The sequence below is a fragment of the Crocuta crocuta genome, unplaced genomic scaffold (assembly GCF_008692635.1).
Source record: "Crocuta crocuta isolate KB4526 unplaced genomic scaffold, BGI_CrCroc_1.0 scaffold64, whole genome shotgun sequence".
NCBI lineage: Eukaryota > Metazoa > Chordata > Mammalia > Carnivora > Hyaenidae > Crocuta > Crocuta crocuta.
Window position 1 is genome coordinate 14,588,589 of NW_027530640.1, and position 26,788 is coordinate 14,615,376.

At 42.2% G+C, this 26,788-nt stretch overlaps 1 protein-coding gene across 5 annotated transcripts in view; it reads left to right on the forward strand.

The window, feature by feature from the left end:
• The first annotated feature begins 17,357 nt into the window (after positions 1-17,357).
• The window catches only part of ARHGAP26 (Rho GTPase activating protein 26), a 423,871-nt gene continuing 414,440 nt past the window's right edge, over positions 17,358-26,788 (forward strand). For all 5 annotated transcript variants that reach the window (XM_077768849.1, XM_077768850.1, XM_077768851.1 and 2 more), the window contains exon 1: positions 17,358-17,555. In XM_077768849.1, coding sequence (XP_077624975.1) covers positions 17,402-17,555 — 154 coding nt within the window. In that variant the 5' untranslated portion in view covers positions 17,358-17,401. The remainder of the gene's footprint in view (positions 17,556-26,788) is intronic.

The window sequence follows — 26,788 nt, forward strand, 5'->3', positions numbered from 1 at the left end:
AGGCAGGAAGTAGAAACTGCCAGTCTCTTCAGGCCCGAGCCTGGACTGGCACTGAATCACTTGGGCTGTGTGCTCTGGGTCAAAGAAGGCATAAAGTCTGTCCCAGATTCAAGAGGAGATGTCATAGATTCTACCTCTTGACGTGAACATTTCAAAGATGGCTACCTTTAGTTCTCCGTGTTACTTAATTCAATTGGAGAAAGATTTTCTGTTATTTATAGGCAAAAGGATCCTAAATAATTAAAGAAATTCAAGGTTCTTTCAACTCTGGGAAGAGATTTCTTTCTGTTTCTCTAACACAGGGGTCTGTAAACTTTTACCACAAAAGCCAAATAGTAAATATCTTAGATTTTATAGGCCACACGGTCTCTCAACTCTGCCAATGAGGCATGAAACCAGCCATGGAAAAATATATAAATGAGTAAGCATGGCTGTTTTCCAAAAAAAATTTTTTTATGGTCATTGAAATCTAAATTTCACCTAATTTTGATGTGTCATGAAATATTATTCTTCTTTTACTTTGTTTTTTCCCCCCCAGCCATTTAAAAATATAAAAGTCTGGGAGTCTGGGTGGCTCAATCAGTTAAGCATCTCGGTTTTGGTTTCCACTAAGGTCATGATCTCCATGATTCGTGGGTTCAGGCCTCCCTTCAGTCTCCCTGTTGGGCTCCATGCTGACAGCATGGGGGCCTGCTTGGGATTCTCTCTCCCTTTCTTTCTGCCCTTCCCCTGCTTGTGTGTATTCTCTCTCCTTTTCAAAATAAATAAATAAACTTTAAAAAAAAAGCACTCAATTCATTTGTTTTAAAAAAAAATAAACATATAAAACTTACTTTTTTGGTGTACAAATAAAGAAGGCGGGCCAGATTTGGTCCCTGGGCCATATTTTACTGACCCCCACCCCTGCTGTAACACATCAAGCTTGCTCTAAAGCCCAAGGCCTTTGCATGTGCTGACCCTCTGTCCTGAGGACTCCTTTCCATGGACTTCACATGGCTTATACTTTCTCTTTAGTTGGGTTTTCACTCAAATATTACCTCTGCAGAACAACCTCAGATAACTCTTTCTAAAATTGTTCCCTTACATTAAAAAAAATTTTTTTTAATGTTTTTATTCATTTTTTGAGAGACAAAGTGCAAGCAGGGGAGAGACAGAGGGTGAGGAAGACCCAGAATCTGAAGCAGGCTCCAGGCTCTGAGCTGTCAGCACAGAGCCCGATGCGTGGCTCGAACTCACAAACCTCAAGATCATGACCTGAGCCGAAGTCAGCTGCTTAACCGACAGACACACCCAGGCACCCCCCGTTTTCTTGATAGCACTTCTCACTGCGTGAAATTGTTTTCATTTATTTCTTCACATTTATTTACTGCCTCTTTTCTACGCTCACTCGAATAGAATCTAAATGAAGCAAGGATCTTCTATGATTCTCCTCTGTATGCCCTTTATTTAGCGCAGTGCCTGGCAGGAAGTAGGTGCTCTTTAGAGATGTGTTGTGTTTGAGTTAAATTGTTACAGCTTAATTCTCTGGGGCTTGACAAGAACATAAAAGGCTACCCAGTTTATACTCACTGACGAGGAGTAAAAGCAGAGGAAGGAGGTCATCTGCACTTGGAAGTGTTCATCCCTTTGTTATTTCCCTGGGTTTTGGGCAAGAGCTGATGGAAAAATCCTTCTCTCATATAATTTTGAAGATAGCTATTTTCCTCTCTTGACAGATGTGAATGACTTATTTTGCCTGTTTAGAAGCAGGAAAAGGGGAAACAACCTTAAACTACCTTATTTGAGGAGGGAGCGTGTCATCATGGTCATTGTGAAATAGTGTTTGAAAGCTGGATTCCTCTAAACCACTAAGGTATAATTTCATAGACGTTGCCGAGATCCCTGACACGAAATGGCAAAAGTCCTCTTCTGGGTGGCACAGCAATAATAGAGATGACAGAGTTGGGGATAATATCAGGCTAAACTTGTCCTCAGCGGGGGAGGGAAGAAAAAGCAGCAGCAGGTGTGTCATTCAGGATAAGAACACTTGAGTGTGAATAGTGTATTGGTGGCATTGGGCGGTGGCCAGAGCCTAGAAATTGAGCCCTAAGCTTTGGGGCAGAAGTGGCTTCCCTCCAGTCCTCCAGTCCTGCTTCTAGTTATTAAAACAGATTGCTAGGATAGAAAGAGCCCACCAGAGGGGAACAGGATAAACAAGAAGAGTCCATGGGAAGCAGTGAGGGCCATGGCCTTCGTGGACCTTAGGATGTAGAGCTCTGTGGCTTTAGTGAGTTCACAGAGAGCTGGAACAGAAAGAGCATCACGTAGAAACAGAGAATGAGGCTGACACTGAAGGCAACAAGAGGCGGACCTACAAAGGCTGAGCACGATGTGGGCTGCATTCATATGCTAGTTGGGCTAAGGGTGTGTCTATGACTAGATATTTGATTCTCTGTTGGTATATGAAGCAGAAAAGGCAATGATGCAATTAAGTCTCTCATCCAGACTTGGTGGGTGCAAGTAGTGGGAAAGCTAACAAAATGTGACTAAAGCTTAAAAAGGGAATTGATTGTCTCATATAACTCAGAAGTCCAGCATAATGCTAGCTAGCTTCAGGTATGGCCAGATCCAGGATCACAGTATCTTTGGTATTTGGTCAGTCTCTCTTTCTCCCTCTCTCTCTCTCTCTCAATCTCTCTCTCTCTCTCTCTCTCTATATATATATATCTATCTCAGCTCTTCTTTCCTCCATATTAGTTCCATTCTCAGATAGGCTTTCTGAATGATATCATGGTTCACATTAGCTCCTGATACATATCCTTATATATCCATCCATCTAGCTTCAAGTTCAACAGAGTACCTTTGGCCTAGTTGCTCTAGCACATCCGAGAATTCTATCTCATTGCCTCTGATTGGGTTATGTGCCTATGCCTGAGCTAGTCACTGAGCCCAGGGCATCACAATGCCTTTTTGATCAACCCTGGGTCCCATGCCTTTGCTTTAAGCCCAGTGTAGTCATCTCTACTCTGGAAATAGAAATGGGGAAGAAGTGGTTTCCCAAGAAAAACTCGGATACTATTATCATAAGAATGGGGTACGCATGCTGGGTAAGCAAAGAACAAAACAAAACAAAACACAAAATTAGATGTCTACAGCTAGTAATCATTGCACTCACATGGCACTGACCAGAAGCTACCACCTCTCTCATTAGTAGATGAATATAGTATTAAGTATAGTATTAAGTAAATGGTGCCGTCAGGCCCTAGACATTCAGTTATTTCACACTGACAAAGCTACATCCTCTGGTTTGAGTCAGCATTAGGCAGTGAACACCAAGAATAGAAAATAATCATCATGTGAGACAATGAAAGTATTCAAACTGATTTAAAGCAAAAGCACAGAATAGCACATATTTGGTAATTAAGTTTGGTAACCAGAAATGCAACTGGTGCCCAAATATTTGATTTGGGCACCTTGGATTACAAGGTGACAAAGGGCTAGGGAAAAAAAGACAGGCTCTTTTTTGGGGGTCTAGATTGTCTGGGTGCTGCTATAGTCTGCCTTCCTCCAAGCAAGTCTTGATAGTGTCCACCCTCTCCTGCTTCAGTAGCTCTCTGGTGCCTGTTGAACAAAGATCATGCTCCTTGATGTGCTAAAAAAAAGTCTCTCTGTCCTGCTCTCGGCCTTCCTATCCAGCCTCACCTTAAGAGTAACTTGCCTTGAATGTCTGTGGTTTCCTGCACCATCACTGCACTGTAAAGATCAGGTCCTCTTGCTGTCCTGTGGACCCCTTTGTGAGTTCCTTGAAGACGTGGGCATGTCTTGCTCATCCGTGATTCTTCAGTGCCTCACCAGCACCTGAAACCTAGACAGATTTAAAAAGTGTCCATTAGGGTGCCTGGGTGGCTCAGTCAGTTAAGTGTCTAACTCTTTATTTCTGCTCACATCATGATTGCATGATTCATGAGTTCGAGCCCCACTTCAGGCTCTGCACTGACAGCATGGAGCCTGCTTGGGATTCTGTCTCCCTCTCTCTCTGCCCCTCCTCCACTTGCTCTCTATCTCTCTCTTAAATAAAAAGAAACTTAAAAAAAAAAGTGTCGGTTGAAGGTCTGTGTTTCTCTTAAGTGGAGCAGATGTTTTCACTTTGGTAGCTTTCGTGGTATGAAAAGATAACCCCTAAGATAGTAAAACTAGAGGGGATTATTGTCCAAGTCTAGGTTAGAGGGTTACCAGCAGAAACTAATCTAATTTGCATTTTTGGCCTAAAGGATTAACTCTAGGGACTAAAAGCAAATGCTAAAGACCCTAAAATATATGCTGGTCTAATACCATGGGATCAGCAAAGTGACTAATAAGAAATGACAGGTGTTGGCCAGGATGTGGAGAGAAAGGAACCCTTATCCACTACTGATGGGAATACAAACCGCTGCAGCCACTGTGGAAACAGTATGGAGATTTCTCAAAAAGTTGAAAATAGAACTACCATGTGATCCAGTAACACTACTACTGGGGCTTCACCCAAACAATATGAAAACAGTAATTCAAAAAGATATATGCACTATGTTTACTGCAGCCTTATTTACAATAACCAAATTGTGGAAGTAGCCCAAGTGTCCATTAATAAATGAATGGATAAAGATGTGAGATATATCAGATCAGATACATATATATATATATCACATATATACATACCTCACATGCACGTATATCTCTACACACACACATACATACATACATACACATATATCAGCCATAAAAAGGCATGAAATCTTGCCATTTACAACAACATGGGTGAATCTAGAGAGAAAAATGTAAGTGAAATAAGTCAGTCAGAGAAAGACAAATACCTTATGATTTTATTCATATGTGGAATTTAAGACACAAAACAAATGAACAAAGAAAAAGAGGAGACAAACCAAAAAAGACCCTTAACAGTAGAGTACAAACTGATGGTTACCAGAGGGGAGGGGGGGTAATGGGTGAAATAGGTGATGGAGATTAAGGAGTGCACTTGTGATGAGCACTAGGTGATGTATAGAATTGTTGAATCACTCCATTGAATGCCTGAAACTAATAAACACTGTATGTTAATTACACTGGAATTAAAATAATAAAAAGAGAAGTATCAAGCGTTTCTCCAACTAAAACAGTTTATTTACTTACAGTCAGATCTTCTAAGCCTATGTTGAATTTTCAGACTAATACTTTTAACTTGGGATCCATATGGATTGTCAGCTAGTCAGAGCAGGGTGTGTTGAGGGAGAACCATAGAAAATGAGATGAGAAAAGATGTATCCCTGGGTCAGATCGTGCTTTTGCTTTTCTTTTGTAAGATGGAAAACCATTAGAGGCTTTTGATCAGGAGAAGGATGTGATATAATTTGATGTTCTAGTAGGATCACTCTGGTTGCCTGGGGGAGACTTAACAATAGGCAGAATGATAGAAGTCAGGAGACCAGTTAGGAGGATGCTGCAATAATCTAGGAAAAATATGATGTAGCTTGGATGAAGGATGTAGCAGAAGAGGTGGAAAAGCAGTCAGATTATAAATTTATGTTGAAGACTCATCCAAAAGAGCTTGCTGGTAATTGGAAGTGGCTTGTAGAGAGGAAAGAAAAGGGAGACTGTAAAGTTTTTGGCTTGAACAACTGTGGGGTTGGATTTGCCGTTGGGAGGCACAGATTTGGGGAGAAAATCAAGAGTTCCGTCCACTTGCCTTTCTAAGTTTGAAATGCTTAGTTAGGTATACAAACAGAACGCTGAGTAGTCAAGCTGCGTGTACCTGTCTGGAGTTCAGAGGAGAGGTCAAAAGTGGGGTAGGTGTTTGGTGGTTGTTGGAGTGCTGATCTGTTTCTGAGATCTGTGGCCCTGAGGCAGGTTGGAATAATCTAGGAGGTGTGTGTCAATAGAGATTTTACAACTAGGCTGGGGCATTCTAGAGTTCAGAGGATGGGAAAATGAAGAGGAATCGGCCAAGGAAACGGAGGAAGAGGGACCCGTGAGAAAGGAGACCCAACGGCAGTGAGTGGGAGGTGACCCAGAGGCCAAGTGAAGAAGGATTATTGTGCTTGAAGTAACATACTGCTTACCAAATTCTAATGTAGCCCAGTCTCTAGATAGTATAGCTGTGTGTGTGTGCATGTGTGTGTGTGTGCATGTGCGCATGTGTATAACTCCTTTGGCCTGGAGTCATCCCACTATCACACTCCCTGTGTTCGCTCCCCTAGAAATTCTGAGCCCTTGTGGTCCAGGACTTCAGTACTGAGTCTACCTGGTCAGAATTTTGGTAGTTTTCTTTTTCTCTTGTGGCAGCTGCAAGATCAGTTCCCTTCCTTTCTATACTTCTAAGGAAAGCCTGGCTGCCCATTCATAAAGTAATTCATTCATTCGTTCTTGCATGTATGCATGCATGCATGCATGCATTCATCAGATAGCTACTGGGAATTTACAATAATGTGCAAGTGTTGTTCTAGGCACCAAGGATAGAGCCATACTCCGAGCTCTGTCCTTGCCTACAGGGAGTTTACATTCTAGTTGAGTGGGGAGGAGGTAGGGAGACGGGGGAGATGATGATGACATGTAGGGTGGTCAATAAATAACTTGAAACTGTTGCGTATGCACTGAAGAAAACTCTCAAGGGTCTGGGATACAGAATAACAATGGAGATGGAGAAAGAGAACAGTTTGCAACTGGGAGAGCAGGAAAGTTTCTAGAAGAGTTAGATCCTAATTATCTCCAAAATAACCAGCAAAATCTTTTTCCTTTTTAGAGTCCTGAATTGAATCCGTGTTCCTAGTTCTTAGAAACCCCCGAGGCTCTTGGTTTCCTCTTGGCTTACTGGAATAATAGAGGAAACCTATATCCAGTTCCGCCTTCATAGGCGCCTTTACAATTTTTACTATAACGCTCAAAAATCAGTTCTTTCACAATTTTGTCTCAGATCTACCAGAGGAGACCAGAGACCATGAAAATGGAATTTACCCAAGTTATCTTCCAACAACGTGGCCAATTACCACTTTATTTCACTGACATTATTTTTTGAACACTTACTACTAGGCAGTCACTGTTCTATGTCTACCATTGAATCTTCACAACAGCCCTGTGAAGTAGGTACCATTGTCATCCCTACTTTACATGGTTAAAATGCTCGAGACTCAGAGAGATGAGGTGTCCATGGTCACACAGCCAACAAGTGCAAAGCTGTGGCTAAAACCCATGTTTGTCTGATGCTAGAGATTTTGTTTTTTGGCATTACTTTATAAGTAGGCTCCACACCAAACATGGGGCTCGAACTCACCACTCTGAGATCAAGAGTCATATACTCTACCGAATGAGCCAACCAGGCACCTTTTTAGCATTACCTTATAAAAGAAGATATGAGGGATGCCTGGGTGGCTCAGTTGGTGGAGTGAGAGACTCTCAATCTTGGGTTCATGTGTTTGAGCCCCACATTGGGAGTAGAGATTATGTAAATAAATAAATTTAAAAAGAAAGATGATATGAGAACATTCTTAACTATGTCTTTTTAAGTACTACATCCATCATATTCAACAAATTATTGTTAGCTAAGAAACTTAAATACAAATTCACAAGTGCTAGGATTTCTCCATAGTTAAATGATCTTTGGGGTATTTCAGTGACAATCATGTTTTAGTACTGTTAATCAAATTCCATCCTCAAGTAAAAGCATGGTTAGTTTGTGATTTCAGTCTTAAAACAAGCACTACATTGTCTTTTAGGAATGCTATAAAGAGAAATTCAAGGAAGTATTTCAAGTAATACAGATAAAAATATTTTTGTGAAAACATCAAATATTTGGCTTTCATTTCTCAGCTCACTTCAAAAACTATAACTTCAAGGCTTTTTTAGCAAGTGTGGTAAATGCTGAGGTTTTTAAAAGTTCATATAATAGTAATACAAGTGATAATGTATTGGGTATTTATTACACCTGACAATGTACTAGGTATATTATTTCACTTCTTCTTAACTATAAGTCTCTGTGATAATAAATTATTGTCCATCTTCAAAAGGTGAAGACTTTGAAACACAGATAGTTAAGTAACTTGCTGAGATTCAAAATCATGTGTCAAAGCCAGTATTTGAACCTATGGATGGAAACTGATGCTCTTTTCATATACAGCTTTATCTTCTATTCAGTCTTCAAAAGGGTTCTTTCCTTATTAGATAATTTTCATTCTTTAAATAAGTAACCTTGGGGAAGTATCTTTCTTCCCTGGTATTCATTTTCCTTGGCTTTGAGACAGTATGATTGAATTGGAGATTTTCCACAATCTCTTTTAGCTCTAAAGCTACATGGTTCTCTGAGTCCATGAATAGCTCATTACAAAGATAATTTGTTGGTGTTCATTGGGACTCCTGTTTTTCTCGTTTGTGCTTTTTGGGAAACAGTAGGAAATTAAATATCTTTTAAAAATATTTATTTCTTTATTTATTTATTTATTTATTTAATGTTTTATTTATTTCTGAGAGAGACAGACAGACAGTGTGAGCAGGGGAGGGTCAGAGAAAGAGGGAGACACAGAATCCGAAGCAGGCTCCAGGCTCTGAGCTGTCGCACAGAGCCCGACACGGGGCTCGAACTCATGAACATGAGATCGTGACCTGAGCCAAGGTCGAATGCCTAACCGACTGAGCCACTCAGGGCCCCTTCATTTATTTATTTTTGAGAAAGAGGGCAAGAGGGTGAGGGGCAGACACGGGGGGCGGGAGAGGAAGAGGGGGGCGAAACAAGGATCCAAAGCAGGCTCTGCACCAACAGCACAGAGCCGGATGTGGTACTCAAACTGATAGCCACGAGATCATGACCTGAGCTGAAGTCACACACTCAAACAACTGATCCACCCAGGTACTCTGGAAATTGAATCTTTTAAATCAATTTAGTAGGGTGGTGGCTGGGTGGCTCAGTTGGGGAGGCATCCAACTTTGGCTCAGTTCATGATATCGCAGCTTGTGGGTTTGAGCCGCATGTTGAGGTCTCTGCTGACAGCTCAGAGCCTGGAGCCTGCTTTGGATTCTGTGTCTCCCTCTCTCTCTGCTCCTCCCTTGCTCATGCTCTCTCTTTCTCTCTCTCTCAAAAATAAATATGTAAAAAAATAAATCAATCAAGTTGGCAAATCTACTGTTTTTTATATTCATGGATATAGTCCTTCTTAGTTGAAAAATGTTTCCTCGCTGACATTATAATACTCACCACTAACAATAGGTCAAAGACATAGATTTGAATTGCTTTCCCTTTCTTTCATTTGTCCAAGGGTAAGCACACTATGGCTTGTGAGCCAAATCTAGCCTGCTACTTATTTTTGTTTGGCTTATTAATAACTAAGAGCGGGTATTACATTTGTAAATGGCTGGAAAACAAAATTAGAATAATAGTTTGTGTTACCTGAAAATTATGTGAAATTCAGATTTCAGTGTCCATAAATAAGTTTTTTTTTAGAAACTATCCACTACATTCATGTATCGTCTGTGGCTGGCTTGCTGCCACAACGGCTGAGTTGAGGAGGTGCAACAGAGCCTGTATGGTCCAAAATGCCTGGAAACTCTTTCTAGAAAAAGTCTGCCAATCCCTGGGTTAGTCCTTGTTAAAGTAATTAAACAAGGAGGCCAACTGAGGAAATTCTAATGGCTTGATAGCCTAGTCAGCAGACCAAAGACTAAGCAGGACTTGATGTACTGAATTGGAGAAAATGAAACTGACGAAGAACCCAACGCAAACAGACACCCGGGCTTTCCTACATAAAGTGGCCACGTAAGCTATAACCAAATAATTGCTTTGCTTTGCTTCCAAGTCTTCTCTATAAAAACCTCACTCTTAGCTCCTTTTGGTGGAACATTCCCAACGATTCTGTTTGGTGCTTCCTGATTGGATTGATGTTTGCTGAAATAAACTCTTGACAAGTTTCATGTGCCTCAGTTTATCTTTTACCACTGGTCATACTCTATTGATTGCTTACTATTGCTAGGCATTTAAAGGTCATAGGGAACACAAGGGCGTAACGAGTCACAGGAGTTTCCTGGGCTCAAGGAGCCATTTCTAAACTGTCAAGTTAAAAACAAAACAGACGGGTCGCCTGGCTGGCTCAGTCAATGGGGCATGCAACTCTTGATCTCGGGGTCATGAGTTCAAGCCCCACATTGGGTGTAAAGATTACTTAAAACAACAACAAATGAAGTTGGAGGGACACAGGACTTAAAAATCTAAATTTTGCCAAAAGATTATTTTTTTAATACAGCTAATACCTTCAGCCATCATCTTACTTTAAGAAAAAGAGTATACTAATGCAAAAAAATGCATATATCAATACTAAATTGGTAGGAAGGACACAATTTCAAAATAAAAAGCACTGCTTCCAATGGAATATATAAAGCATTATGGAAAACACATTGCATTGTCCCTGTTTTTCTCATTTCATGATGGTCAGAGAAAACTTTGTCCTGGGCTGGCCTAGGTCATCAGATCAGCTTTGGGAAGCACAGGGGGGTGGTTCACATTGCCATTTTTCAGGCAAAACAACCTTTAGATGATGTCTAGTTTTTAAATTGGAAAAATGTGAATGTTTTAGTGGTAGAGCTCTTCTGCTCTAGACTATTACAGTCACTAATTTTGTAAGTCAAATTTTTCTTCAGAGTGTGTCGGGTAATACAAATGTAGTGATGGGAAATTCCAGAAAAGAACTAGAAAGGGAAGTGGGAAATTAAATAACTCTGCCAACATTCACTTTTGTAGATCTAGCTGATAGTATATCCCCTTTGCCCTGCATTTAGATGCAAGATAACCCAGTTTAGTACTAATGTTTCAGAATGGCTTCTCTTTAGAAGGAAGTGATGACAAGAATAATTACTGAAATACTGCCCTGCTCCACTCCACCAATGCCATTCTCAGTAGACATAGCACCCACTAAAAACCACAGCATCACCTTAAAACTGGAGTCATCTAAGAGAAAATGGATCCCCAGAGAAGAAAACTTACCCATTAATAAGGACTTGAGGTTGGATAGTGATCGTTTTCCAGTTGCATTAGGAAGCTTTTTAATTCCCAGTGACAAACTTTCTATTTGGCAACAACTGAAATAGCAGCCAAAACCCTAGAAGTGACCCCTTTCTCCTGTGTGTCCCGTTCCTGTTGTCTATGATATCGTTCATTTCCTAAATGTGTTTCATAGAGCACGAGCTATACCTGATGTAATGGGGGAAAACTGGACTATGGTCAAAGAAAGATGAGAAATACCAGGTTCAGAAAACTCTCACAGGATTATTTACTGCAGGACATCTCAGGACCTCTAGTATGCTAATGTACCTTTCAAGCATACACACATGTACATGAAGATCTGGGGGCAGGAAGGAAAGCAAGGTGGATAGGACTGCTTTCCTTTAGATTACAGAGGTAAGCTATTTTATTTGGTTATTTCAGTAGTTACAATTGTGAGAAATAGACCATTTATTTTCACTGACCTGAATAATCCTGGGTCTGTAATTGAAATGATCTTTGACAGTTTTTTGGTTTCATTTCAGTCTTTTAATAAGCTTATTTTTATTTGTTGGATTATCATTTTTCTTTAATGTCTTTCTTCCTTATTACACATTCCTGGAAATGTAGATATTGTCTGTGTTTTAGAAACCATTGTTTTTAAGATCATTTAAAAAATACCCATCCAACTATTTTATGTATTATTTATTTTAGACACTGAGGGTGCCAGCAGGGGAGAGTGGCGGAGGGAGAGAAACAGAGACTCTCAAGCAGGTTCCATGCTCAGCATGGAGACCAATGCAGGGCTTGATCTCACGACCATGAGATCACGACCTCAGATGAAGTCAAAAGTCGGACGCTGAACTGACTGCACCCTCCAGGTACTCCAAGAAACCATTCTTAAAACTAATGATTTTCCATTTGGGGAACTCCTTAAGGACCACGTATTAATGTAGATGACCAAAACTCAAAAGGAGGTGAAACAATAGGTTTTGTGATTAGTGCATTATATCAGGTAGGGTTGTCTCTGGCTTTGAGTAACAGAAAACTCCATTAATGGGGCTTAAACAGGTTGTGTTCTTTTCTCCCTTATGTGATGAATGGTTGGTAGGTGGGCATTCTCAGGCCCATGGATATCACCAAGGCACCTGGCGTGTGGCATTCATCCTCACGGTTGCAAGATGGTTGCTGGTTATTAATGCATTCCATCTATATTCTAGGTAGAAAGAATAGGGAAGGAAGGTGGGCAAAAAGTGTGTGTCAGCTGTCCCCTTATCAAGAATCTGAAACCTTTTCCAAAGCCCCGCCCAGCAGATTTCCAATGGTGTCTCAATGGTCAGAAAAATGGCACATGCCACCAGCAGCTGTGTAGAAGTCTGAGGAATTGAATTCTTTCACTGAGCACTTAAGGTGCTACTAGTAACATAGCCTGAGTCTGAAGCTAGACGATAAGTTAGGTTCTCAGCTCTGCTGCTCAGTCACTATGACATTAGGTTAGTCATTTTCAGTTTCCACACTATGAAATGGAGATAAGATGATAATAGGTTTGTTAGGAGATTAACTGAATTTTTGTCAAGTGTTTAGGAGGGTATCTGGCACATAGTAAATGATATGTATGTACTTTCTCAATAAATGAATAAGGAAAGCATATTAGGTAAAAAAAAGTAGCAGACATGAAAACTGGTGATAACATATAAAAAACAGACTTGAATACTACAAGTAATATGAATTTCACTAATTTCTTGAGCCAAAGAATGTTAGCTAAATGCTGCCACCTTCCATGAAGGACTGGAAAGCAACTGGATTTGTAAGGATAGATGACTTTCTTCTTTCAGGGAGTATGAGGATTTCAGGTCTGTTTCAGTCAGTCGCTTCCACACCAACAGCAGGGCCTTTGATTTAAAGCCGAAACAAATTAGAGGCTTGTATAATTATTGATAGATTGGGCGCATACCAGAAATGTCCTGGTAAAACACATATATTTCAGAATGGGATACCTCTTCTTCATGTGTGACCTTATTCCAGTTGTTGATTTGGCTATTATTATTAATTTTTAGATGTATAAAATGTCTTTCTTATAGATATCTTACATGCAGATAGTTACTTAAGACAGATAGATTTGAATTCTTAGCCCCATTCTGCCACTAATTGCATGACCTTAGGTACCTTACTTCTCTCATTCTTAGTTGTCTTATCTGTAAGATAAGGAGAGTAACAGTACCTACTTCCTAAGATCTTAGTAAAGGTTGGAAATGCAATAAAGTACTTAGCACAGATCCTACTACACAAAAAAAGCTCAATAAATATCATCATTAGTATCACTACCATCATCAGTATTTCTTAAAATATTTCTTACAGTTATTTCTTAAAATATTTCACCTCAACCTTATTGAGGTATAGTTTAGACACAATAAAATGTACCCATAATTTTTGACAAATGTCAACACTAATGTAACCATGGCCACAATTGATACATGGAATATTTACAACATCACTCCAAAATCGTCTTTTAAAACAGGAACACTGCTGTCTTATCCGGTAATGATACAAAGGTGAAGTCACTGTGTAAAGAAACATATGGTATCGACTATAAAAAAATGAATATGCACTAAATAGAATTACAAAACCATGTAAATGTAGCAGCAGGAGCATTCATTTTGAGGGGGTTGGGGGACTGGTCAGGTGTACTGCATATTGTCGTTTCTGCCTATTCGGCATTAATTCCCTCTTTTCCTGTTAACGGCACTTTGCTTGTCCTTTGGGGAAATGACTCCTCCCCATGCTTTATGTGTTAGCAGCAGGGCTGTTTAACCCCTGGCTTTAGTCTTGCAATTTCTGCTACAATTCTTAGAAAGAAAACTCTCTTATTGCTAATATTGCTGGATATAACTTTGGAGGAGCAGAGAGAGCCACTGGGAATGAAGATGCCATAGAGGAAGGTCAGCTCATGGGACGGAGAGAGAAGTCATGTGCTGATGTCTTCATCTAAGTCTCCAGAGACTACATCTATTTCTGGTCCTCAGTGACAGGAGGACCTATGAACCTTCATCCTGTTTGTGTTCAGGAGCCACGAGTGGCCGATGCCCACCTCTACCTATGTAGGCTCAGAGATAACATATGTGAGAATGCTTTCCAATTTTCTACAAATAGAAGATCATCATTTGCAGATATAAAATTAATTGGACAACTGAAGTCAGAAATAATATGGATTTTACAGTGATCCTGAAAATAGAACTATTTGGACTTACTGCTTGATTAATTTGAAGGAATTCAGACATCTTCCTAAGAATGTAGCCCAAATCACTTTGTTCAAATCATTTCTTTAAGTTTATTTATTTATTTTGAGAGAGAGAGAGTGTGTGAGCAGGCACACCGGCATGAGCATGCAAGAACGGGGGAGGGGTAGAGAGAGAGGAAGAGATAGAATCACACCGTGGGCCTCTATCCCACCAACCCTGAGATCATGGCCTGAGCTGAAATCAAGACTCAGATGCCCAACCGACTTAGCCCCTTGCCTCAGTTATTTCTGTATTTCCTATCAAAGTGATTTCTGTTTTATTTGCAGTCATAGCTACCACCTATGTTGTCACACGAGTCGCTGTTTCTTCCGTATTAAACTTGGGGCCCTCCTGTTGGTGGTGGGCACCTCTAAAGCACGCATTGCTGTTCTCAGAGCTGGGGCTGTGGCAGGAGACAACACAAAATCTCTACCTCATGGAGCTTATTTTCTAGGGAGAGAGAGACCAGTGCAAATTCCATGTGCCGGTTTGTGGACTCAGTACTACTGCATTCTGATTCTCTTTTTCTGATAATATTGAGGCGTTTATGGAGATCCTGCATTAAATAAACAAGAAGCGAAATGCTATCCACACATGTTTCTCTGTAAATGGGTATATCAAGGTATACGTTTGGGTATGTGTATGTGTCACACACACTTCTTAGTTAGGCAACCTGGGTTAAGTTACAATTCTTGGCCTCAATTTCTCATCTGAAAAATGGGGTTTATCATAGTACCAATATAAATGCATGTAAGAAAATAATTTAGCATAGTGTCTGGTACAAACTAAGAGCTTGAGAAATGATAGCCATTATTATTATTATTATTATTACATATATATCACTTTATACACAATTGCCTAGAATTCCTCAATAGCAGAAGATAAATCATCATGGCCCCCGATTTGTTTCATTCATGTAACATTCATTGAATATCATGTACTAGGCCCACTATGGCAGGTTGTTTTTTTCAGACATGGCTGCAAAAACATCTCCAGGTCAGCAAAGAGCCTGATGTGGGGCTCAAACCCACAGACTGGGGGATCACGACCTGAGCTGAAGTTAGACACGTAACCAGTGGAGCCACCCAGGCACCCCTCACTTCCCTTTGAATCTGTATAGGCTTGTGACTTGTTTGTAGCTAATGAAGGAGGTAGAAATGTGTGGCTTCCAAGGCTAAGACATAAAAGGTGATGTAGCTTTCCCCCTGTACAGCTAGCACATTCACCCCAGAGTACTTAGGCTGCCGCGCTGAGAGGAACCAAAGGAGGGACCACGGAGGAGAGCTCGTGGAAAAGCCCTGGCCCACCCAAGGAGAGGGAGCTGCTCCGCTAAACCCCGGCGAGAGACTCTAAGCTGGAACTACCCAGCTAAGCTTTCCTCCAGATTCCTGACCTACAGAGATCATGAGAGAAAATAAAAGACTGTTGTTGTTTTTTAGACTATTAAGTTTTGGTGTGATTTGTTACGCATCAGTAGAGAACCAGAATATCGACTTTTTACGTGCTCAAAATACAGCATGAAACAGATCTTTCTCATCCTTGGCAAGTGAGGAGCAACTATTTTCAGGATTTTAATGATCACTGGTTTGGGCCTCCTATCAAGTCTAAATTTGTAGATACAACAGCAAATAGATCACATTCATTCATTCATTTATGCATTTAATGAACCAATCAATTGCTTTCTCAACATTGATGGCTTCTCTGGCCCCTGAATTGGTAACCTTTCGCCATGTTCCGAAGCACCCAGGCCTTCTGTCTCAGCCGGCAGTGCTGCTACTACTTTTTCTCCTGTCTCCCCACCCACCCGTAGCAATCAATTCGATCCCTGTTACTCATCTTAGTATCCATAGCATACTGAACATAGTTCAGTGCCTGCACATAGCAGACCTATTTGAAAGGACAAACAGAACAAACAAAAAAACCTTAACTAAGGAGGGCTGCTAATTCCTGGACATACAAAAATGTATTCAAGGACAGCCCCTATCCTCCAGGAGTTCACAGTTCAGCACGGTGATACAGCCTGACAAGTGCAGTGAGTTGCCAGAATTGATTCCTGTGGTCGAACAGAGGGACAACAGTGCAGCGCACTGGGAGTGGGGAGGAACACAGGAAAAGACCTATTCATTTATTCCACAAATACTTATCAATCCCGGAGCACGCGTGGCACACGTAGCACACGGTAAGCTCTCAGTATCTGTTACTAGATGCTAGCCGCTGTTGCAGGTGTTGGAGATGCAGCGGCGCACAAGAAAACTGCAGTGGTCCGTGCCCTCGTGAAGCTCACAGTGTATCAAAGGACGACAGGCAGGACGTGATTATGTAAAATTTGCTTGGTGCCCAGCAGGAACACAACAGGCGGCTGAAATTCTCGGAAGGACTTTAGATCCTTCGACTGGGGGCAGCCGTGGGAGGGTTTTAGGCAGGAGTGGCCATGAGGGGTAGAGACTGGGGGAGGGGGGCGGGAAGACTGCAGGCAAGAAGAGCTGGTCATTTTAAGATGCAGATAGTCTCCGACTGGAATAAGAAGCGTGTGTCTAGGGTTGACATGGTGGTTCCGTAAGCTCGAAGTTCTCCCGGGGTAGGGAGGTGCATTCCGAGTGAAAGCTCAATTGCTCAGCCGTGCAGGGCAGGCTGAATGGAACCGCAGCCCCCATTCCCCAGTTTTTTTTCACGCTCCGCACACTTAGCATCCTCCGTTCCCACACCTGCAGACGCACCACTTCGGGTTCGGACCCGGGTCGTGGCGAGCCGGCCCCATCCGGAGTGGCGAGGGCCAGTGCAGCGCGGCAATCACTCCTTGGGCTCTGGGTCTGCAACACAGCGCCGGCGGGGGGAGGCGGAGCTTGTGCTGCGGACCTAGGCGGTGGCGTGGGCTCCGCCCCCCGCCCTAGGCCCCGCCTCTAGGCCTCGCTGATTGGGTCAAGGCGGCGGAATGGCCGGGTGTCCCCGGGAGGCAGGGGGGTCGGGCTGAGACGGGCGCGTTGATTGGTCCGGCTGAGATTAGGTCATCGCTAGCAGGTTCGAGCGGCCCGGACGCCGGTAGGGCGGCCGAGGCTGCTGTGAGAGGGCGCTCGAGGCTGCTGGAGAGCGAACAGTCGAAGGANCTCCGGGGCGCCGGGGGAGGCGCGCCCCCCGGCTGGGCGACGCGGGCACTATGGGGCTCCCCGCGCTCGAATTCAGCGACTGCTGCCTCGACAGCCCGCACTTCCGAGAGACGCTCAAGTCGCACGAAGCCGAGCTGGACAAGACCAACAAATTCATCAAGGAGCTCATCAAGGACGGGAAGTCACTCATCAGCGCGCTTAAGAGTGAGTGTCCCGAGCCCGGCGGGGACGGGGCCCTGAGGCAAGAGAACCGTCGGGCGGCTCTCGGCCCTGGGCACTCGCGCGCCGACTGCCGTTCCGCCGCGGGGGTCACTGAGCGTCGGGCGTAGGTGCTTGCAGTGGGGCGAGACGGGCACGTAAGATGGGCGAGTCGATATGCAAGGAGACCTGCCGCGCACCCGTTGGCTTTCTGGGATGGCCGGGAGGTGACCGAGGGCGAGCGGTGCTCGCGGGCCACCGCGGCTGCGGGTGCGCGGCACACAGGTGTCCCGGGAACGGGATGCCGGTGCCCCGCGCGCCGCACTCCGTCGGGAAACCGCATAGCGCCCGCCNCCACTCCGGCTCCCTTGGGGGAACGCTTGCTCACCCCTGGGTACCCAACCCGGGAACTGAACGTGCCCCGCCAAGGGGGCGCTGCCTCCCCTCCGGAAAAGGCGGCTGGTGATTGCTTCGCGGTCTGTCCGCCAGCCTGCTCAGGGCCGCCGGGTTCTGCGAAAGGCGTCGGCGCCGCCAGGGAAGGGCTGGGTGGAAGGGCAGCTTAGCTCGCGGTTCTAGGGAGGGTTGGCAGCCAGGAACCCAGGGCCATGTACGTGTGCAGGTTCTGATTCTTGTGTTTAGCAGAAGGTGACAGGGGTGGGAGTACAGCCTCAGAGTGTTCCTTTACTCTAAACTGTGGGCGAGGGTTTAAAAATAGAACGAGCATATCCTGACTGTCTCCCTCTCCCCCTCCCTCGCTCTCCTTTCCACCTCTCCCATTATCCTTGAAAACTCCAAGGTTTTGAAGGAAATGTCCAACGCCTTCACTCAGAAAGGAGAGGTTTAGGGGCGCCTGGGTGGCTTAGTCGGTTAAGCGTCCGACTTTCGCTTAGGTCATGATCTCGCGGTTCGTGGGTTCGAGCCCCGCGTCTGGCTCTGTGCTGACTGCCAGCTCAGAGCCTGGAGCCTGCTTCAGTCTGTGACTCCCTCTCTCTCTGAACCCCCTCCCCCCCCCCTTGCTCACACTGTCTCTCTCTCTCTCTCCTAGAAATAAATAAAAACATTAAAAAAAATTTAATAAAAAAAAAAGAAAGGAGAGGTTTAAACTCGTCCTCAAAAATTCTGGAACCTTTGGTAAAACTATTTTTACTTATTTCCTTCGGGTAGGGGAGCAATGAAATTTGCATTCTGTGTATGATAATCCCTTGATTTTTGCAGAGCCGGAGTTTCTCTTTGGCCAAAGAAGAGTGTTCTAGGGATGAGCTCCTTGGACCGTGCTATCGTTTCTGGTGCCTTCGCAGTCTGCCCATTTAAACATAGTTTGGGCCATCTTTTAGTTTTGAGAACCAGGAATAACACGAAGGTAGATAGTGGGACTGAACTGTCTTTGCCTTTTCTTTGACTGTGTATGTGATGGATTTAAATAAAAAAATTTAATGTATTATTTATTTTTGAGAGAGAGAGAGAGACAACATGAGCAGGGGAGGGTCAGAGAAAGAGGGAGACACAGAATCCGAAGACAGGCTCCAGGCTCTGAGCTGTCAGCACAGAGCCCGACGCCGGGCTTGAACCCAGGAACTGTGAGATCATGACTTGAGCCAAAGTCGGACACTCAACCGACTGAGCCACGCAGGCGCCCCGCGTGATGTATTTCTTAATAGGTGATACCTTTTAGCCAAGAAAGGTTGCATTGGCAGAGTGGGCTCCTAACCTCTGAGAATTGTTCCCAGTCCTCTTTAAAGGAGATTTACAGAAGTCAGGTGCCTGAGATGTCATTTTGTGATCCTGTTGCTTCTAAAAATGTAGAGATACGTAATGGAATGCCTCAGGGCATCAGTTGCGGATCTTTTGTGGTGAAATAAACCTAGACATTAAGGGTCCTCAGAGGCAGGGTCTCTGTTGACTTGAAGCCTATGAATGGGTTTTCTTTATCTGTTTCCATCCTTGGTTCAGGGAACACTCCACCCCTGGTTTGGAGTAAGTTAGGAATCCACTTATAGGTTGGGTGCACACATTATTTATTTATTTTTAATGTTTATTTTAGAGAGAGAGAGAGTGACAGAGTGTGAGCAGGGGAAGAGGGGGGACAGTGAGACACAGAATGTGGAGCAGGCTTCAGGCTCTGGGCTGTCAGCACAGAGCCCGACACAGGGCTCGAAGCCACAAACTGTGAGATCATGACCTGAGCCGAAGTTGGACACTTACCCGGTGCAGCCACCCAGGCGCCCCAAGACAGAACTCTTAATCCTTCTCCATCTAGCTCACCCAGAATGGGTCCCTTAGACCAAGCCTGCTAGTATTTGGAATTGCATTTGTCTGCCTGTCTCGAGTATGAGTAAGGTGAATTTGTGCGACTGGCGATGTAGTTGCCTGCCACTATTTCTTTGGCAGGCGTCGGAATTCTTTGGGTAGGAGGGAATAATGCAGTAATAGCATTTAAGAGTTATTTAAGTTGTCTAATGGAATGGAGCAGGCCTGTAACTTGGGAGATAGACTAGTAAGGAACTAAATGTTCTAATTCCTGTATATTCAGCTGTACTTTTTAACTATACTCTTCAACAGCTACTAGTATTTGAATAGGTCATGTGACCTCTTAAGTGGAAAGGGTGGAGTTGACCTCTGTTTCCCAGATTTGAGGCATTCTATTATCATGAGGAGCTTACACAGTGTATATTACTGTCTTAGTATTTGTGTTTTATTTTTCTTCTGTTCATCCTTCTCCTTAAAATGTAAAGCCAGCATTTTTAAAACTAATCACACTAAATATATAATTATATAAATAACACTCATTTAGATCGTTTACAGTCTCTTCCAGCTATAAAATTTTATGGCTTTGTTTTATAATTAGTATTCACAGAACTTTGGGTTTAGGTTTCTTTTGTGTGTTAATCCAAGGCAATAAAAATGGGCCTCTTGGGATTGCCAAACGTTTTATTTATGAAGAAACTGAAGGTCAGAGAGGTCAGTAACCTGCTCAAGGTGACATAGCAGTTAATGTATTTGTACCGAAGTTGTCAGAGTCCAAAGCCTGTGCTTAACTTAACCCTCAAGCAGAACTGTTGCCTAGGTCTGTTGTGTCTTCAGTCCCCTTGAGAATGTGATAAACAAATAACCCCCTTGAAGTTTTTCCTTGGAGTCCAAGCCTCAGGTCTGGATACATAGAAGATAAGCAATAAAATGATTTGGGACCTACCTTGGTGACTGTCATTCAGCTTTTCCTGTCCTGATTTCTCCAGGTCTTTCCTGTGATGCTCGTATGCCCAGGACTCTTTTCTGACCCTGATGAGTCAGTGTCTCACTTGGGAGGATTTTATATGTTGAAGGCTTTCTTTCTTTCTGTAGAGACCATAGAAGCTGGAGACGAAGTTCAGACTTGTAGAAATAAGTTTTAGGATTTCCTGGGTTTGAACCTTAACCCTCACACTTACTGGTTGACTTTGGGCAAGTCACTGAGCTTGAGCTCTTCCATGTAAAATGGGAGTAGCCACCCTGACCTAGTGTCGTGAGGATCAAATGAATCAGTGTTTGTAAGGAAGGCACTTAGCTTGGAGCCTGGTGCATAGCACCTCTCACTTGGTAGCTATAATCATCTTGCAGCATTCAGGGTGGTCAAGACTCAGAGCAAAAGTTACCAAGAACAGAGAGACACTTTTTGGTTTGGGTGCAGGGAGTTAGGCAGTATGCCTTCTTCATGCTACTTGTTGATAACTTACACGGCTGTGTATGTGTTAACCACTGGTTAGAGTGGGAAGAGTCCTGGTATTCCTGTTTGCATAATGTTGTGGTTATGCCACAAAAGCTCCACAAGTTAAGAAAAAATAGGAGTAAGCCTCCCGACTACTTTCTGTTCCTAATAACATTCTGGTAGCTTAAAATTTCAACCTTCCTGCTAGCTTACTCTACCCCCTCAGTGTCTGCACTGGCTTCCTCTCTCTCTTGTCTTGCAAGAAAAGCTTGCAGAATGCATTGGACTCCATAGCTGGTCTCATGGACCCAGTGGCAAACCAAATGTGGTTTCATAGAAATGAACTTGAATTAGGCTATTGGTTTTGGGCAGTGGTGTGGGTTTTCAAGAACTCTTTATTTCCATTTTGAGAGTTGAGTTATGGACTTACTGCCATACATTTGGCTTCTGCTTAATGAGGTAGAATGAATACCCTTATTCTGATCATCTAAAATGGGAGGGGTGGGTCAAAAACCCAAATGTTAAGATATCAACTCTTTTAAGGCATAATTTACCTTACCATACAGTTCACCTGCTTAACAGAATCCAGTTCAGTGGTTTTTAGTACATTCACAGAATTGTGCAGTCATCCCCACAAAGAAGTCTCCTTCCCATTTGTAGTTGGTCCCCATTTTCTCCCAGCTCCCTGCCACCCCTGTCCCCAGCCCCTGCTACCCCGTCCCCAGCCCCTGTCAATCACTAAGTATCTCCAGTCTTTATAGAATTGACTATTCTGAACATTCACACGTGTGATTTTAATAGTTTCCTCCTAGGTGGTGATGAGCAACTTTAAATACAAAATTTTTCATTGGATTTCAGGTGGGGGAACTTGAATCCATATGCTACTCTGCTTCAGGGGCGTTTGAGCAGAGGTGAGGTCCCGAAGATGGGACTGTGTCCCAGGGCTGGGAGGAACCCAGGTGTGCCTTTGTCTTTCAAACTCATGAGTGGGGAATGGATTAGTTGTTGTTGCTGGTACTGTGATGGACACAGCAGAGACCAAAATAAAACTAAGAATCCAGCCCCTTCCTTCTGTGAACTTTCGGTCAAGTTGGGGCAGGGTGTGTGATAATCTCTAAAGCCTTATTCTGGAGTCTTACCTGCTGGGGGACACTTTTTTACAAAATGAAGTAAATGTATATTTCTATAGCTGAGTCTATAGTATTCACGAATGTTTTTGGAGACAACGTGCTTTTGTTTATTGAGCACTTGTCAAGCGCCTGACCCTATGCTGTGTGCGCATTAGTCTCATTAGTCCTTACCACCATTTGTGAGTGAATACTCTTATTTTTCTGTATTTTAGCGCTGGGGTAACTTGTCTAAGGTTACGTAGCTAGTAGGTTGTGCAACCAGGTTTTGAACCTGGGAATAGACTGCAGGCGATGAACTCTTTTGAACATGACCCTTCAGTGTCTTCAATAACTATACCAGTACTGAAGATGCAAATTCTTCATAGGTCTAGACCCTAGGAAGGAGAAGCATGCGGCAGATACTAGGTTAAGTGAAAATATTGTGCCTGTTGTCTTTTCAGACTCGGAAACCTGGGTAGCAATGAATAGCTGATATTCTGTATTATGCTTTGAAGTTTTGTGCTTCTCTCCGTCATGGGATTAAAAGAACCATTATAGGCTAGAAGGGCAAATGATGGAGTCTGGCTGTGTCTTGGCTTTATAAGCAATAGAGTTTCACTGAGTGATTATCCGTGATTCTTTTTAAAAATAATATTTTAAAAATGTGTACCTTTATAGCATTAATTTATTTTTTAATTAAAAATTTTTGATTGTGCTAAAATTGACATAGAACTTTGTAGTTGCAGGTATACAGCAAGATTCTGTATTTGTATATGTTGTGAATGAGCACCACAATAAATCTAGTTAACACCTGTCACCATACAGTTACAGTATTTTTTGTGGGTGATGAGAACTTTTAAGATCTCTCTTAGCAGCTTTGAAACAAATGCTGCGTTATTATGAACAGCAGTCAGTATGCTGTACATTACATCATATGACTTACTTACTTTATAACTGGAAGTGATTCTCTTTTAGTTGGGTAGTAAAGCATCAAACAGGAGGGCCAGAAACCTATCCTGGGTCTGATTTGGTAAGATAAATGGTTTATTCTCATTGCCCATTTAAACAGGAGTAAAAAAAAAAATCAACATGAAATGTTGCATGCTTTATTTTTTTTCTTTTTGAATTCATTACTTTTTTTTAAAGGGTTGCATGGTTTAAATCATGTCACACTTTTGTAGTTCTTTAGGATTTGTCATAGACTTTGTGCAGTAGAGAGATGAGCCCTCTTGAATGGCTTCCCAAAGGATGTTCATTACCAATCTGCTTTGTTCAGGAGTAATTACATTACTTACAAAATCCTAATAGGACAAATGGGTATGGAGTTAAGTAGCAAAAACATTTTGCCAGTTCCTTTGCTTTGCTTTAGCACCTTTCAAATTAAAGGGAAAAAAGAGCCGTTTGCAAATTATTTATAAATGGTGGTAATTTGTAATACTGACATTTGAAATATTACTCATACAAATGTAAACAACAGTAAATTAAGTCCAAACAGGATTTTGTAGTTTTTATGTAACACTGACTTAAAAGTTCTTTATGGGGCCCCTGGGTAGCTCAGTTGGTTAAGCCCTTGACTTTGGATTTTGGCTCAGGTCATGATCTCACAGTGTTGAGACTGAGTTGGACTTTGCACTGGGCAGAGAATCTGCTTGGAATTCTCTCTCTCCTTCTCCCCCACCCCTGCTTACATGTGCTGTCTCTCTTCCCCTCTTGCCTCTCTCTTTCTCTCTCTCTGGAAAAAAGTTCTACTTTAATCCATTACCTTTATTGAATTGAGTAAATTGCATTTAATCTGTAGTTCTCAACCTGCTGACAGAAGTCTAAGGTGTCCTCCCTCCATTTTATGATTAATAGACAATATTTTAAGTTTTAAGTTTTAAATTTACAGAACAATTGAGTGCAAAGTATAGAGAGTTGCCATATCAGCCCTTCATACCTATTCCTCTCAATTTTCCCTGTTATTGACATCTTGCATCAGTGTGGTGCCTTTGTTACAGTACTGATACAGTGTTATTAACTAAAATCCACAGTTTAACTTAGGGTTCATTCTTTGCATTGTACATTCTCTGGGTTTCGACAAATGTTAAATAACTTGTATTGGCCATTGCAGTACCATGCAGAATAGTTTCACTGCCCTAAAAATCCCCTGTGCTCCACTTACTCATTCCTGTGCCCCTGTTCTTGGCAGCCACTGCTGTCTTTTACTATTTCCCTAGTTTTGCCTTTACCAGAAGTCATATGCTGTGGTTGGAATCATAGGGTGTTGAGACTTTTCAGATTGGCTTTTCCTATTTAGCAATATGCATTTAAGATTCCTTCATGTCTTTTTGTGGCTTAATAGCTCATTTCTTTTTATCACTGGGAAATACTCCTTTGGATGTGTCATCTGAATGTATCCATTTATTTATTGAAGGGCACCTTAGTTGCTTCCAAGTTTTGGCTGTTAGAAATAAAGCCGATACAAACATTTGTCTGTAGGTTTATATGTGGACACAGGCCTTCAACTCTTCAACTCGTTTGAGTAAACACCAAGGAGCACAGCTGGTGGATGGTATGGGAAGAGTATTCCAGTTTTGTAAGAAACTGCCCGACTGGTTTCCAAAGTGTGGTACCATTTTGCCTTCCTGTGAGCAAAGAATGAGAGTTCCTGTTGCTCTACATCCTCATCAGAATTCAGTGTTGTCAGAGGCCCCTGGGTCGTTCAGGTGGTTTAGCGTCCCACTTAGGCTCAGGTCGTGATCTCATGGTTCCTGAGTTCCAACCCTGCATCAGGCTCCCTGCTGACAGGGCGGAACCTGCTTGGTATTCTGTCTCCCTCCTCACTCCCTCAAAATACGTAAATATATATAAAAAAGGAATTTGGTGTTGTTAGTGCTTTGGATTTAGCCGTTATAACAGGCATGTAGTGGTGTCTCATTGTTTTTTAAATTTCTCTTTCCCTAATGACATGACGTTGAGTATCTTTTTACATGTTTATTTGCCAGCTGTGTGTCTTTGATGAGGTGTCTGCTCTGATCTTTTGATCATTTTTAAATTGGGTTGAGTTTCCTTACTGTTGAGATTGTGTGTGTGTGAGATAAAATATACATACCACAAAATTTACCACTTTAACCTTTTGTAGATGGACAGTTCATTCCTAATAAGTTGGATTCCAGTGTTGTGTAAACTATCAGTGCTTATCACTTTGCAGAGTTTCTTTTTTTCCCCCAAACTGAAACTCTGTATCCATTAAACACTAGCTCCTCATTTTCCCCATCCCCCAGTACCTGGTAACCTCTGTTCTGCTTTCATTTTCCATGAATTTGACTACTCTGCATACTTCGTATTAGTGGAATAATACTGTATATGCCCTTTTATGCCTGGTTTATTTCACTTAGCTTAATATCTTCAAGGCTCATCCATGTTGTAGCATGTGCCAGAATTTCATTCCTTTTTCTGGCTGAATATCTTATTTGTTGGGCTATGATTATCAACAACTATCATTAAGAAAGACTATTCTTTCTCCTTTAAAATCATAAAAAGCTTTTTTCTTTCTCATCTCCATTCCCCCCACCCCCCTCAGATTGATCACTGAAAGTTGGAAATTGACCTATCAGTTTATTGTGAATGCCTCTTATGAACATTCTGTTTATGGTTCTTTCTTTTAAAGTAGCCATTTGTTTCAAGGCAACATGTTTTGGGGGCCTTGTTTTTGTTTTAAGAGCTTTATTGAAGAATAAAATTCACCAGTTTTAAGTGTACAGTTCAATTGTAGTTAGTTTACAGAATTCTGCAACAATCACCCCATTCCAGTTCTAGAACATTTCTTTCACCCCCAAAAGGCACTCTTTAGTCTCACCTCAAGCCTCAGACAATGATTAATCTACTTTGTTCTGCCACTTACAGATTTGTCATCTCTGAAAAAGCTGAATGGAATCATACTTTTTATATGGTCTTTTGTATCTGGCTACTTTCAGTTAGTATCGTGTTTTCAGATTAACCTGTGTTGTAACACGTGTTGTTGGTTTGTTCCTTTTTATCACTGAAGAGTATTCCATTGTGTGAATCATACTTTCTTGATCAATTCACCATTTGACAGACATTTGGGTTCTCATTTTTGGCTCTTATGAATAATGAATGCTACAGTGAACCTTTGTGTACATGTCTTTGTGTGGACACACGTTTTCAATTCTTACTTCATTTCTTATGTGAAAGCAGAACTGATAAGTTGTATGGTAAGCTTACATTTAGTTTTTAAAAACCTGCCAACTTGTTTTCTGCAGCAGAAACATCCTTTTAAATTCCCATCAGCTTTGTACAAAGGTTCCAGTTTGTCTCCTTTATCACCAATACTTGTTATTGTCTGTCTTTCTGATTGTAGCCATCCTAGTGGGTGGGAAGTGGTGAATCCTGGTTTTAATTTTCATTTCCCTGATGATTAATGATGTTGATTAGTGATGTTCCATGTA